This window comes from Onychostruthus taczanowskii, unplaced genomic scaffold (genome assembly GCF_017590055.1).
Source record: "Onychostruthus taczanowskii isolate IOZ18803 unplaced genomic scaffold, ASM1759005v1 scaffold22, whole genome shotgun sequence".
NCBI classification, from domain to species: Eukaryota; Metazoa; Chordata; class Aves; order Passeriformes; family Passeridae; genus Onychostruthus; species Onychostruthus taczanowskii.
In genome coordinates, this window is record NW_024499462.1 from 9,912,232 (window position 1) to 9,928,168 (window position 15,937).

Consider the following 15,937-nt stretch of genomic DNA (forward strand, 5'->3'; position numbering starts at 1 on the left):
ACAAAATACAAATAATTCACTTGGCCTTTCCCCAGATAAAATTAATAAGTAAATAGATGGAAAAAATTCAATATTTCTATTTGTTCTGTTGATTTTAACTTAAATGAAAATAAAAGATCTGATCAATAAGAACTTTTCTTCTCTACTCCATGTCTGGTGATTCTGGCAGGCAGTCTGAATATTATAAAGAAGCGCTTCATTTGATTTTGATAAAACTGCTTATCAAATAAAACACCTTTTTAATGTTATCCTTTTTTACTTCATTAGTGCTTTGCTATACAGGCATAGTTATCTGTCATTCTGTTCTTACTAAAATTCTCAGATAGGTTTGTATAGGTTTGATTCCTTTTTACTCCAATCTGAAACAAATTCAAAATGGGTGTGGTAGATGAAAAAGCAGAAAGGCACAATAAACAAAGCTCTGAAAGATGCAGTTTTCGTTTTTAAAGTGGAAATAGACCTTGGTAAATTTTGTGACAAGAAGAAGCTTCATTTAATTTTGCTTACACGCTCATAAGTGAGTGAAAAAATAATCAGTTTTCTGCAAGTTATCAGAATTTAGTTAATTTCGGTTACATGCAAAAAAATGTGAGCATCAATAATAAGTTCACTACGTGGGTAACAATTGCTGAGGGCTTTACCTCTAATGGTGATGTAAGATGGCTGAGTTCCAGACTTGCATTCATGTCAGCAGCCAATATATGCATTAATAAGCTGGCAAATTATTATGCCTCTACTGCAGAAGGCTATCAGAAAGATCCCTTCAAAGACTGGCAATATGCATAGTTATGAAACCATGTCCCCTTCCCTCTGTCCCCAGCCCCAAATCCTACTTTTCCCAAAAATACCCTTCTTCATTCTTGCTCACTTTAGTGGTAGTGAGTGAAGTCCAGTTAACTCTTCTGGTCTCTGAAAAGTACAATAAAATAGTTTAAGCACAATAGAGAACATTTATATGGCATAATGAAATGCTAGGAAGGAAAACATTCAAATGAATGCATGTCAAATGCAGTATAGTGGTATTAAAATAAAAAAATACACCACACCTGGTGCCCAAGCTGTTTCATTCACACTGAGCTCAACTGTTAGTGCCTGGTGATCCTTCTTGCTCTGTAGACATTTTTAAGTTTATCATAGTGAAAACCAGGACTTTTTAGAAGGCTATTGTTGGTTTATGCACATCATGGATGGACCAGCCTCATTTTTACAGGTGGATACATCCCAAATATGGGGGTAGGAAAGGGGAATGTATCAGGGTATTCTTTTGTATAAGCCTTTTTCTTGTTATACTTACTAGTGTCTTACTACTGTTTGTCTTGTTCTAAGTGTTCTTGTCTTCTCAAATCTTCTGCATCTTTCAGATATCTGTTCCGTAATAGGTCTTTTCTGAGAATCCCTGTGGCTCCTAGGCCTAGGTTCTCATCACTAAGGAGTTTGAGGTTGGCCTGATCTAAGGTTGTCCTTCTCGAGCAGTATTGCGCACTTTGTGCTTTTTTTACGTTTGGATAATTGCCCTGAGGAGAATTTGCATGGTAATTGTAATGCTACCATGCAAACTGCTGTCTTAATGGCTTGAGTTTGCAACTGCTTAATTTTCATTACTAATTTGTTTTCCCCAGCATACAAATATGAAATATTATATTTGTGCTTTGTTGTCTTTTGGTTTACCACCTTACTATTCATTATGTTTATTTTCACTGGCAGTGAAGGCTCCCAGCATTTGTATTTGTAACATACCCTTCTGGAATATGGTTTGACAATGACATATTATATACAGTGGCTCAATTACTTTCATATAATATGCATCTGGAAGCTTCTTTCCTATCAACTTCATGACCATTCTATTTATAGTTCATATTTACCATCATTTTTGGAGCAGTCATGTATCTGGTATACATTTACTTCTGCCACTGTAAATTGCATGGTGTTAAAGGAATGCATTTAAGACCGTTGACAATTAGTGGGGCTTTTTAAGTTTAAACTGTTCAAAGCTGTTTTGTTATTACAGTTCAGACAGACATAAATATTGCATGTAACTATGGTATTGTGGTAGTTCAAGTGCAATTTTTTCCAACTCAGTTTTAAATTTCTCTTTAAAAGACCCTACATGGAAGAGCCACGCCATGTTAAAGTGCAGAAGGGTTCTGAGCCACTCGGGATTTCCATTGTGAGCGGAGAAAATGGTGGAATATTTGTTTCTAAAGTAACAGGTGGGAGCATTGCCCATCAAGCTGGCCTTGAATATGGTGATCAGTTACTGGAGGTAATTGCTTGCTTCCTATTGCTAAGGTTTAATTAATCAGTTTATATGACTGCAGCCAAAACTGCCTTCTCCAAAACAACTATGTTGTGAAACCTTGTGCACGGTGAGATTTAGCAAAGGGTACACTCTGTTGTGATAATCCATAATTGTGATTGTTGTGGCATTTTCAGGCTTTGTCATAAAAATGTCTTTCGATGGTATATCTGCATCTTGTCTTATATAGATGTAATTCACTTTTAAGCTAGTTAGTTTCAGTACTTAAAACAAAATGGTCCCAATCCCATACTCTGCCTGTTAAGGGGAGTACATTTTCAAGCGGCTGGCTTTTACCAAGTTTCATGCTGTTGTTGCTGTGCCATATTCTTAGCTAAGATACCTGGTTAAAAAATTACTTATGTAGGCTCAATGATGTTTCTGCCTGCTGTGTTAGATAAATACATGGAGTAGCATTTTGTAAAGTACCTACAGAACTGCTTTGTAAGTGTAACATCATGTCCAAGCACCTTCTGTTGCACAGTGTTTCTTATTCTAAAATAGACCTGAATAGATCTGAATTTATCTTTAAATTCTGAATTTACTCATATTGGTGATCTGAAACAACTTGTATTTAATCAGTGATATCAAATCATAGCACAGCTCCGAATATATATGTCTTTTAATAGTGAAAGTATTGTTAAACTCCTTGTCAGGTTACAAAATACTTGAAAATTATGATGGTTCCTTCCAAGGAGGAAGGAAATCACTGTATAGAGCAACATTTTTATTCTCCTGTTTTCTCCAGTGGGAATAAGTGAGCATTTAGACATTACACTAATTAGGACACTGAAAGAATGAGCTTGCTGGTTTCCATTCGAAAATTGACATTCTGGTTTGTGCAATTTTTCCATAGTTCAATGGAATAAATTTGAGAAACGCTACAGAGCAACAGGCTCGACTAATCATTGGGCAACAATGTGACACCATCACTATTCTGGCTCAGTATAACCCACACATGTATCAGCTTGGCAATCACTCACGGTCAAGGTAAGGCTGGCTAGACCTGGAAAAAGACAGCTCTCCTGTCCACACAGTTATTTAGCTAGTAGCTAACTTCTGTACACTTAATATGTTTGCAAATATGAGCACACATGTGCTGATAAGTGTGATTGCTTTGAAAAATATGTGAATACATGTTTGTCAAAAGATTGATGCTTGATGCATCTAAATATATTTTCTCTTCTGTTTGGGCATAATCCCTAAATATACTAAAATAAAATCCAAAATTACTTCTTCCTAGGATTATGAAATTTGAATACTTCAAGTATTTTTTACCTTTTTTCCCCCAAAATTGGAATTTCCTGTTAAAGAAGGTATATGACCTGTTGAAATTACCCATCCTATTTTGATGCATGATCACACTTCAAAACAGAGCTTTGTCTTTCTCATAGACTTAGGGTGAACATATGTTTTTTGGTATGCCCATTTGAGTTATTGGGTTTGGGTTTTATCTCCTTTACTCTAAAATTGACTTACAGCCAAATTAAAAGTTTTGAGTGGAAAATATTTGACATTAACCCACCAGTCTTTTCTTCTGTTTTTTCCCTGTCACAGTTCTCGCTTAGAACCTGTGAGTAATCATTCCACCCCTCAAGGCAGCGGAGCTGCAACGCCTGACAATCATTCCGTAATCGACACTGTGAGTGAGCAGGACGAAGGGACAATGACACCCCCATCCAAACAAACCACTCCAACTACAAGTCCTCGGAATTCCATAAGGTAGGCAATGAAACTTCTGTCTTAAAGGAAAATAAATGGTCAGGGTGGATATGAAGGGTATTAAATCAGGAAGTGAATGCTTTGTCTGGTTGAAATAAATCAGCAGACAAGTTAAGTGGACCCCAGGATAGAAATGTACATGTTTCAGACTGTTTCTGAAAGATCTGCAAGGAGTGAAGAAAGCTTTCTGCAAGATTGGTTTAGTTGAAATGATGATGTTGTTAAGACTCTGTCTGTAGGTGACCTATTCTGGGTAATATTTATATAAATATATATTCTTCAGATGGCGAGTTGATTTTATGCATGGCAAATTTTTCAATTCTAGTCCGTGTGTTGTTTCTTTCTGTCAAAAGGGGCCCAGTGGACACAAACAAAAGGACCCCTGAACCTAGAATTGTTGTTGTTAAAAAATCCCAGGTTGATCTTGGGATCCAGATATGTGGTGGAAACCTGTATGGAATATTTGTCTCAGATGTAGATGATGACAGCCCAGCAAAAGGACCTGATGGTCTAGTCTTGGGTGACATGATACTTGAGGTAAGCACTTCAGAAATGTCTGCAGTGTACTTACTGGCTAATGGCTGGGATGGCATAAAGAGGGAGGACAGCCAAGTCCTGTGCTGTCCCACAGTGTGGAATGTTCTGTGAGTGTTGAATTCCTGCCACAAAACCTAGGTAAGAATGGTCAGAAAGCCAACTTGAATTTTGGCTGCAGCACATGAGGAGCTGGATGATGGAGAACTATCACTGTTGATAGCACAAGATGCCCTGAAGTAAGAAGGACTCACCTATGTCTACCTGTAATTACTAACACCTGCTCCCTTCATCTAAATGGGAAGCTTTGAATCCAATTACTGTATGTAGAAAGGCAAGGATATGAAAAAGATTATGAAACAGAATAATATTGATCTTACCACTATGGAATTCTAAAGAGAATTTAGGGAAAACCATATATTGTGTCTTTGACTCTGCTTTCTGTATCTGAAATGAGATTATTCATCTACTTGTCAAGACTGTTAAGGTGATAAACACATATCTTTATGAGCTTTTCAGATACAAGTGAGCACTGAGACTCTCCCATTGAACTTGCAAGTGAGAAACTAATTTTGCTTGTTTTACAAGCTCACCTACTTCTATGGCTTGTTAAAATACAATTTCACATCTAAAGGTTTATTTTTGTGTTTTGCAGTATGGGTCCATTGACATGCGAAATAAAACAGCTGAGGAAGCTTATCTTGAAATGTTGAAGCCTGGAGAAAACATCAAAATAAAGACTCAATACAGAATAGAAGAGTTTAATAAGATAAAAGAGCTTCCTGGAGATGGATTCTACATCAGGTATTTGAGCATGACTGGTGATGACAGCATAAGGCTGTTAGGATAATATGCTGACCGTCATATGAGAGAGAGGGGGCACATAAATTTTGCCATGTTTTTTTAAATTTGAAATTTACTGATTTATCTAGCTATTCCCTCACAGCAAGTACACAGTCTAGTATAGCAGGTCTTCCCTTTTCACTCATGTGTTCCTGAGATGTAGAGAATGCCACTAATCTCTTAACTTTTTTCAGAAAAGGTGTGTTCTTCCCTTGAATTGGAGACCAGTTGCAGAGCCTGTTTGTCTTCCTTTCCAGAGCACTTTATGACCGTGTGGCAGAGATGGAGCAGGATTTAAGCTTTAAGAAAGATGACATTTTATATGTGGACGACACTCTACCGCAGGGAAATTTTGGTTGTTGGATGGCTTGGCAGCTAGATGAGAATGCTCAGAAGCTGGAAAGAGGACAGATTCCCAGTAAATATATGTAAGTGACCTCAGTTACTGGATTAATTTCTAAAAAGTATATGTCTTTACAAGTCTGACTAGTGAGATGTGATATAAAAGACTTGTTTGCTTCTGTTTTTCTGGGAGATTGTAATTCTTAGATATGTCATTTTAAGGATGGCATTTTTTAATATACATTGAATTAAATATATTGCTGTACCAAGTTGGTTTTAATGCTGCTAAATAGTAAACTAGAAATGACAATGTCCTGGGGCTCATCAACACCAGCTGTGATACTGTCAAAAGTATTGAAAATACAACTTCAAATACCGGCCATTTTGTCTGTTTTATTTTAGGATGGATCAGGAATTCTACAGGAGACACAGCATGTCTGAGGCTAAAGATGAAAACAGTTCATCTAAGACATTGTCAGCAGCAGCAAGGAGGTCATTCTTCAGAAGAAAGCATAAACATAAGCGAAGTGGTTCCAAAGATGGAAAAGATTTATTGGCTCTAGATACAATCAGTACAGACTCGATTCCGTTCTTGGATGGCAAGTACCTTTGTTGTACTTGGGAGGGCTTTGCCTTTACTTCTCTTTTTAATCAGATGCAGCACAGCACAACAAATAATGTTGCTTTCTAATTGCTCTGAATACAAATGGTGATCATTATCTCTAATAAGAATTTTTTTTTTTTTAATTAAATTACAAGCCAGTGTGTTTCAAAACATTTTTGTAATTTCTTCCTGGACCTATTAACGTTACTATTTCATTTGGAGAGGGAGATTCTTTTTGATGCATGGTTTTGATCTTCCTTTCAACTATTTAATTTCGGTCCAGGTTGCTTAGTGTTGACTGAAGTCCTGTGCACCACTCAAAATCTTCACTTTTATTTCTTCACTCCTTTAGAAAAATCACGTTGGTTACAATGCTTACTTCCTTGTAAGAACTTAACAAATCAAGCCAGAGATATCAAATATTGTGTATTGTTTACACTTTTAGGGATGATCGGGAAAGGTGAGGAGTTCAGTTTTTTTAATTGAACAGTAGGTTCAATTAGAAAAATGCCTAGTTTCATCTGTCAAGTAGAGAAATTTCAATAATGACTGACCATATGTTGTATTTGTCAAGGGCCCTTTGCCCTCCCTTGCAGAGGAGGTCTTCTCATAATTCCTGTAAGGATGCTTGTGCCTGTTTGAGGAATGCCTGGCAATCTATGCTTTTACAAATAAATATCTTCTGTGTGTGCAGATTCTGCAAGTTTGGCTTATCAGCGAGTCCAGAAAGTGGACTGTACCTCCCCTAGGCCTGTCCTTATTCTAGGACCTTTACTTGATGCTGTGAAAGATATGCTGGTCAAAGAATCCCCTGGGAAATTTTGCAGATGTCCTCTTGGTAAGTATGCAAATATAGCTAATTTACTCATGCTTAGAATACACAGTAGTAACATCTGTATAAATCAACAAAATGACAACACAAAGATGGATAACACCCCAAGAACCTGAATTTGCAGACATTGTCTTCTTAGCCTTGTTCTGTGCCTAAGGAACAGTAACGAAAGGGGATCTGTTCTGTGCAACAGAGGTTATGAAAGCTTCCCAGCAAGCCATTGAGCGAGGCGTGAAGGATTGTCTGTTTATTGACTACAAACGGAGGAGTGGACATTTTGATGTGACAACTGTAGCTTCAATAAAAGAGATAACAGAAAAGGTGAGTCAGTTTTAATGCTGTAGTTCTTTGTACAATTTACTTACTTATGTTGGGGGGTGGAAATTATGGTAGCAGCATCATCCTTTAAGAACTGTACCCCAGGCTGCTAAATAAAATAAAACTTAGCTTACTTTTGCATGTGACTATTGAAAATGAAGACATGTTTTATAGAAACATATAGATATTAGAAATGTTCATATTCTTTTACAGTATTACTAAATAAAGTTAGAAATAATTTTCTTAATTTCATCCTCTATCACCTCCAAAAAAGGATTTAATTTTTTTAACTATTCCATTAATGCAGTCATATAGAATATAAGCATCATCATAATCCTGGAGACAGATGTTACCTAAAGTCTGTTAACTGCTTACAGTTTTCAATCAAATCACATGGAAAGTCCCATTAATGCTTGTGTTTGCTTATGATTTCTGAAAGAGAAAATTAATAGGAATATTTAAACTTGGAAAAAAATGTAATGCATATATTTCAATCTGAGTTTTCATTTCATAAGTTCTTCCAGTACTTTTTTTTCTATCAATGCATGCTTTTGGTACTATGAATGCAATTTCTTGCAGTTTTTCATCTTTTGTCTTTTGTTATAAATCCTTTGGGTACAAATTGCTCAGTAGTCCCAAAATGCTATATGTATGGCAAAACTCTGTTGGGTTGCTGTGATTTAAGTAGGGGAAGAAATGGGGGATTTGCATGTGTGCTTGTGCTCTTTAACTGAATGAGTGTTTTGCATTTACATTTGATCTTAGGATTGTCATTGTCTGCTTGACATCGCTCCTCATGCCATCGAACGGCTCCACAGTGTTCATATCTACCCTATTGTAATTTTTATTCGCTACAAAAATGCTAAACAAATCAAGTAAGTCTGTGAGGGGTATAGTTCAGGGATGTTTATTCTACCTTAAAATAAGTCAAAGTTTATTGTTTATTTCATAGTAATCTTAAATCTCTTAGAATGGCCACTGAGATTGGCTCAGTTGGTCAGAGCTGGTGCTAGTAACACCAAAATTGTGGGTTCTGTCCACTCAATGAAGAGCTGGACTCAAGGATCCTTCTAGGTCCCTTCCAACTCAGAACATTCTGTGATTCTGTAAAATGGGGAAAATAGTCCTTATTAAACCCACTGTGAGGTATATGGTCTTAACTTCATTTGGGTTGCATGACAACTAAATGACTCAAAGAAATCCATGAAGACCAAACTGAATGTCCTCTAGGAGGATCTTTGCTGCTAACCTTTGTGGTACATTGTAAGACTGATAGAGATGAGGTCCATTGATGCGTTGAACATGACAAAGAACTGTTCTTCATCTTCTTAGAAGAGTCAAGAGTATAGATACATTGCCAATTGATTCATAGCCTCAGCTTTCCCACCTTCATTCTCCAATAAACAAAGCAAGGCAAATCCCCTTTTGCCACATAGTGCACATGCTCTGGTCTTCTCAGGCTGTGTTCTTTCAGTAATTGTGAAGTTCCTGTTTGAATATGGCCAGGAACAGAGCACAGGATATGCAAATGCCAGTCCCTCCCCTGATATTTGAAAAAGCCTTCACACATTTTGATAGATTATTTCCCTTCTTGCCAAATCAATCTCCCAACATGAATATTGAGAAACACTTTGCTAAGAGATCTTATACTTGTGCTGTCTTTGTATTTCAAGTTGAAGACTTCTTATATTGATCTGTAGGTAAATTTGACTACTGTCTATTTAATAAAGAAGATGAGTATCACTACTTCAAAGTAGAAACAGGACATAGAGCGATGACGTGTATTTCATTACCACCATAGGATTGTGTGCTTAAATGATAAATGGTACTCTCATGTCTTGATCCCCTTTGGAAGTGAAATTGTGACCATTACAGCTGTTCCTTTTTTTGGAAATGTATAATGGTCAAACTAGTCAAGCAAGAATTTCTGGCAGTCATCAGTATAAGTTGCAGTGGCACATTTTGTCTGCTTGTTGTATGCACCAAAAGTTTGTCCAAACACCCTTTTACACATAGCACAAGCTCTGTTGGCATTCTCTGAAATGCACTACAGCAATGATAGATTAGTTCAGTAATTTTGTTTTTAAATAATTAGTTTGGCATTTGTATTTATCTGGTTTTTTCATATTTTATTTTCAAGAGCTTATATAATAGAAAAAGAGGCATCTCAAAAATGTGTCATAAATAACATGGAAATACTGTATTTACTTGATGCTCGATACTTCCCTAGCCCTTAGAGTGGTACTTGTGCCCAGCTTTGTGTAAGAAGTACTGGCATGTATATGAGATGATGATCCTATTCATATGAACTGGAAAAATTATATTATTTCTTCATCCACTGCCTCCTAGTCTCTGAAACTTTAAAGAAATACCATCTTGGTCTGACAGCAAATGAATTTTTTAGCATTGAAATGATCCTGATGACTGCTGATACTGCTGAAACACAGTAGATGGCACTCTGGGCCTAGGAGTCTGCTTGCATGTGAATTAGCCTTTCCTATTCAGCCAACTAGAGGCACTCTTTTCAAGTCCATTAAAAAAATTACTCTTATACAAGGTGTTTCTTTTTTTTTTTTTTTTTTTTTTTTTTTTTGTTTTTTTTGGGTTTGTTTTTTTTTTTTTTCAGAGAGCAAAAAGACCCAATCTTCCTGAGGGACAAAGTTACACAAAAGCATTCCAAAGAACAATTTGAGACAGCTCAAAAAATAGAACAGGAGTATAGCAAGTACTTTACAGGTTAGTATTTAATCAAACTTTCATTAGGAACACAGTAGTAATTTAATCCATTTGCATTTTAATTCCAAAGATCAATGTCCTTTCAATGAGCACCTTGATTTTTTTCATTCTGCCTTCCCTTTTGACGAACTCATATTCTGTTATTTTATTTTACCAGAAGAGGAAATGTCAAGATAGAAATCTCCTTTGTTCTGAATGTTATAATCTTATGATCTAAAGAGGTTCTGAAAAGGTTTTATTACTAGCCAGTAGTATAGAAAGTATGGTCAAGATTTGATGATTTGACTTAGTGTTGTCAGTGTTATACCATGTAAGGAGTAGAAGGGTTTTCTAAATTGTAAAAATCAAACAAAACAACCGAAACCCCTGGTAGTTTAAACTAACAAATTATGATTGCCAAAGGTCCATTCCATCCTCAAGCCTTCTGAAATTGTGATTTTGATTTGTGAGACATACTTTAAGTGTTTCAACAATGAGGAAAAAAAATTGTCCAAGGTTTCTTTAGCATGCATTGTAATTTAGAATAATTAAATTCACCTTCAGAAGCTTTTTTAACTTCATAAAATTATGAAATCAATCTTGGATTGTAGTATTTATACTAGAGGAAAAAAAAAAACACAAGTGTTTGGAGATTGTTCATTTCAGAGTATATTTCCATGTGGTTCCACATACCTAGAATTTTATCCCCACTCTTTTGAATGTATCTTGATGTTCATGGCAACAAAATTTAAATAGAAAAACAAACACCCTATCTAGCCAAAACCTAACTTTTCATCCCCTGAACAATGGTATTCTTATAGACATATTTTGAGGCATGACTGCCAAGTGCAGATAGACAAAAGGGTGTGTTTAGTTTAGAGCTCTCTGTGCATCCTGAGAGAAGCCACGTGTTCTCAACAAAATGTTATATAATAGCCATACAAATGTTTTTTACATGGTGCATACTAAACCTACAGAGAACTTGATGTGCACATGGCCAAATTGCATGACCACATGCTATCTTCTGCTTCTTGCTTAGTAATTTGTGGTATTTCAGTTTGACCCTGACAGTGGAAGGGGCACTCAGTCCGAGAGAGTCTTATGTGTGTCTTCTCACATGCCCTGTGGGAAGGGCCTCCTTCTGTTGGTGCCACTGTGCAGTGGACTCCAGCTGTCTTCAACCCTTCCAGATGCTGGTAGTCAGAGAGGGTTGCTGTTCAAATTGCACTGACATTGAAGCTTGTTGAAGTTACAATACTGTACATGAAATAAGCCTGTAGATAACATGTAGATAGATATATCTGCATGTTGTCCCTGTCAGGTTAGTCATGGAGCTATATAGGTCACACTCTCTCTAACTACTAAGAGCTCTTTAACTACTTCATTGACTTCAGTTTTTGACTAATGACTTCCAAGTTGGCTTTGTTTCGTCTACCAAGTTGTAAACACAGTGTGTAATCTTAATCACTTCTTGCTTGCCATTTGTCACTGTTCATAGACCTTTTCAGTTACTGTGTTCTGTATCCAAAGTCACCTGACATCATTAACTGTGGTATATATTGCAGAGCCAAATACTATATATTTATGTGACATCATATTTTCTCTTTTCAAAAAGAAAAATTATGCCTTAAGCTGTGTAAGACTTTCCATACTTTTTCACCATTAGTGATAGCTGTAGCCAGAGGCTTTGCTGGCTGACATATTTCTCAAGTCATGAAGTTCCTCCGTTTCTAAGTATTGAAGACAGTATGTGCTCCTTTCATGTGTCAGTGGTGGCATTTTACTTCTTGTGTTTAGCAAGGGTAGAATAAAAGGTGTTCATTTATCCTGTGAATTGATTTTCAGGGAGTTGCTTGCTGTTGGCATTTTGTTCCTTGCATCTGGTTGATGATAAGAATTGGAGTAGCAACCACTGCTGTTTTATTTAGCTCAGAGATCTGTGAGCTGCTCATAATTTACTTCTAATATTTGTAAATAGTGTCTAGTTGCTACAGCTATAGTCTCTATGTATATTAGCCCGTAAATATAAAACTCTTAGCACCACATGTTGAACAGAGAAGGTTTATTATAGCAGGTTCTGACCATGTTTAGACTTAAACTTTGCCACCTGATGCCTCTGAAAATAGTACATGGAGGCCACTTACAAAACAGTTGTCTTAGCTGATTATAGCCATCAGTTCCTTGACTTCCCTGGATTGTTTTAGGAGCTAGCAGAAGAAACTGTGTGTTGAATGCTTGACCTCTTTGCTCTATTTTTTTTTAAACAGACATATGCATCTGTCAGATACTGAGTTGAGTTGCTTAATTCTCATCTGTTGATAAACACTTCGCAGATAAATGCAGAAGACTGTTCTTGGTAATTACTCAAACTTGTTTGTTCCAGTCTCATTTGTATGTGGGGTTTCTTCTTCTCCAGGCATTGTCCAGGGAGGAGCCCTTTCAAGCATTTGCACTCAGATTATGACAACTGTCGACCAAGAACAAAACAAGGTCCTGTGGATCCCAGCTGGCCCACTGTAGATTTGTTTTGCTGTGAAACTACTTTCCAGGTGTAAATAACCAACTAACTTCCTACCAAACGGACCCAGTTCATTTCTGTCTTTATCAAGATATCCATAAGTGATTTCTGTTTCGTGAAGGGGAATGATAACACTGAAGACACGAGGACCTGACGAGGCATGTGGGAAGGGGCAGGTCACTTCACCGAGCTTGTCTCTCACATCGTACGTGTACACATGACAGCTTGTCACGAGGGTTGTGACCTGTGTGTACTTGTCCATGAGTAATGAATTTAACAATGCTGCAAAACCCTGTAGAATGACACGTTTACAAAAAACCTTTTCAAAGTATTTGGTTCTTGCTGTTTACTTGAATGTCTTTTTGTTTTGTTTTGTTCTTTTTTTAACTCTGTGTCCTTTCACTTAATGAGGTAACTCTCCAAAGTGGAGTGAAATTTCTGAGTGTGAGCGGGCAGTTTATGCGCAATGTGACTCTTAATTACAGTTTTGACCATTTCTAAGCACATTGTTGACTTGACAACCAGGTAATAACGTGGGATTGAATCGGTACGTCTTGGGAGTAAGCTCAAAAGGAAGTACACTCCTACACAGGGCAGACCACTGTTTGTATCCTGTCGATGCTTGTCTGTCAAAGATATCGTTTCCTGTTTTATGCATGAAGCTAATATTTAAACATCATAATGTATCTAAGCAATCCAAGTTTAACATATGTTGACAAATAATAATTTTTGGTTGTTGGGCCTGGATTAAGTGCAGGTAGGGTAGAGTCATAAACTAGGCCTAGCATGCTGTGTTCTGTCATTTTTAGATACTGTAAATATGGAAAGCTTATGTTGGTGCAATTTTGCAGGGTAATTCTTAAGCTTTGTACTTCAGTGTGTAGCATTCACATAGACTGTTTTTATTTAAGAGCAGACACAGTTTTAGGGCTTTGATTAAAAGCCTTTAGAAAGGTACTAAATTGTTAGTGTTTTCACTGTCAAAAAACAAGTGATCGTTTAGTTTTGGTTGCAATACTTATTTACCTGTTGTACCAAACTCTATTATATTGGTTCCCTTTTTGTTTTTTTGCACTTCTGACTCTGTGTTCCTAACACAGGTTTTGTACCTGTTTCTTCTGTCTCGCGTGCCATGTCTCCTGGGTACTGTATTTTAATTGTTTTTAAAACATTTTTTGAGTAGACCTGCTTCTCAGTCACTGTTTCTAACATTTCATTATGTAGGGTTTCTAATTTTACACTACAGGCTGTAATTAAAAAAAAGGGATTCTTCTTGCACAGTTCTTCAAGAAAGATCTGGTCCTAAATTTAAATACTATTTTACAGTTGCTATTTTATAGTTCAAAATACTTTTTATAGTATTTATATAGTTACACACTATATACAGTATTCTGAACTATAAAAACATCTAAAATATATATAGTATTTTATATAGTATTACACCATACTATTATAATACTGTATATATAAATTAATAAATATGAAATTGAATGGATGAATTAGTAGTTGAAGTACTTTTCATGGTGAGGGACAGAAGTTGTTTTATGTTTATCTCAATTTTTTGTTTGTTTTTTAAAGTTCGTGATCAGAGTAGACTCCAGTGGTACAACTGAAACAGACAGGTACTGTTCTGACATGGATTTTTCTGTACTAAATGAAAATGTCACTTTGTATCAAAAAAAGTTAAAGAAACTGATTACTAAATAAAGGTCAATTTCTGTAACTTCACTTGTGTGTAATGGGTGCGTAGAGCTCATGCTCTTCTTAACTCTGTTTAGCTGAGTCCTAATACAAGGTTTGAATTTCTGACTAAAACTGGCATATCCACCTGATAGTTTCAAATACCCACCTTGAGAAGAACAGGTTGGTTTTGTGCTCTTGCCTGTCCTTGAATGCATAAATACCAGAGATGTTTGCAAACTGTAGGACACGAGAAGTTAGGCGTTGGTTTGTGTTAACATTTTTAATGTTCTGGCCCATTGGTGTCAAGAATTTCAGATGGAAGTGCAGTTGATTGGATGGAGGCTTTAACTGAAGAATGAGTCTATCACTGATATTTCCAAGGGAATGTCATTGGGGAAAAATGAGAATATTAGCTCAAAGGCACATTGTGGAATGCTCTCAGTTTTTACACTTCTGACAGTCCAGTCTCTTTTGTTCACTGACTTACCCGAAAGCCTAGGAAAGATAATTAAGTACTAACTTTTCTGCTTTATCACTTTCTTTATCCTCAGATGCCAGATAGTCAGCTTCAGCATGAACCCAGTTTGTGGATGGACAAGTCTTGTAATCTGCATAACTAGTAATAGCCTTTAGTCATAAGGACTTGCACCTTACCTACTCTTGAAAAAACCACACCTTGGTAACATCATCTAATAGGGGATGAAGAAAAGGAGAATAGGCAGGTTCTGGCAGGTAGGAAACAGCCATACATTGCATATCTTCGATCACAACCAAGTAGAACTGAAGTCACAATTGAACACTAGGAAGAGATGCCTTTAGCTCAGATCAGTAGTTTCCTGATACACCATTTTCTTGTATAATATTACATGCCAGACATAGATTTAGCCCTTGTTCTGGAACGAGTAATTCTGTCCAGGTGTTTAAATAAAGAATGTAGTTATGTGGGTATTTTAAAAAAAGTTTCAAAATAGTGACATTAGAAGCAAAAAATGTGATAATTTCACCTTTATGCTTACAAGCCACAATTGAGCATGTGTGGCTGCAGGTAGAGTTACCTAGAAACAAAAGTTTTCAGTCTTTATTTTTCCACAGCTGAACTTACATAAAATGGCTGAAGATACTGCAGCCCATCTATGTGATTTGTTGTTAATGTGTTGACAAACATCTTCTTGCTTTCAAACCTTTACATTCTGTTCACATTGACCTGAATTGCAGAGCAAGTGTTTGCCTGATCCAAAATTACACTGTGACAGCTGCCAACTATCCGCCTCAGACAAGGGTTCTTTTTCAGTGCCTGATAAAGTTGTAGGCCATATCCTAATCCTGATGTTGTGAATGCAAACACTGCCTTAAGCAGTCTTGAACAGCTCTCCTAGGTCTGTCTCTGATGGATGTATTTGTGGTTAAAATACAATTTTGTAATCTTTTCTAGACTTATGTTTAAGGCTTCATGTGATTTCTACAGTTCTGTGCCTACACTTCACATGGACTGCTTCTGTTACAATAGACTGACACTGGAGAAATATGCAC

At 36.6% G+C, this 15,937-nt stretch overlaps 1 protein-coding gene across 4 annotated transcripts in view; it reads left to right on the forward strand.

Moving 5' to 3' along the window:
* Positions 1-14,827, forward strand: part of DLG5 (discs large MAGUK scaffold protein 5) — a 96,406-nt gene extending 81,579 nt beyond the window's left edge. For 3 of the 4 annotated variants that reach the window (XM_041404994.1, XM_041404997.1, XM_041404995.1), the window contains 13 exons: positions 1,362-1,439; positions 2,101-2,263; positions 3,153-3,286; positions 3,854-4,018; positions 4,372-4,555; positions 5,208-5,356; positions 5,653-5,823; positions 6,140-6,336; positions 7,036-7,179; positions 7,367-7,494; positions 8,257-8,366; positions 10,118-10,227; positions 12,623-14,827. In XM_041404994.1, coding sequence (XP_041260928.1) covers positions 1,362-1,439; positions 2,101-2,263; positions 3,153-3,286; positions 3,854-4,018; positions 4,372-4,555; positions 5,208-5,356; positions 5,653-5,823; positions 6,140-6,336; positions 7,036-7,179; positions 7,367-7,494; positions 8,257-8,366; positions 10,118-10,227; positions 12,623-12,726 — 1,837 coding nt within the window. In that variant the 3' untranslated portion in view covers positions 12,727-14,827. The remainder of the gene's footprint in view (positions 1-1,361; positions 1,440-2,100; positions 2,264-3,152; positions 3,287-3,853; positions 4,019-4,371; positions 4,556-5,207; positions 5,357-5,652; positions 5,824-6,139; positions 6,337-7,035; positions 7,180-7,366; positions 7,495-8,256; positions 8,367-10,117; positions 10,228-12,622) is intronic. The other variant, XM_041404996.1, reaches the window with a different exon arrangement.
* Positions 14,828-15,937: the final 1,110 nt, after the last annotated feature.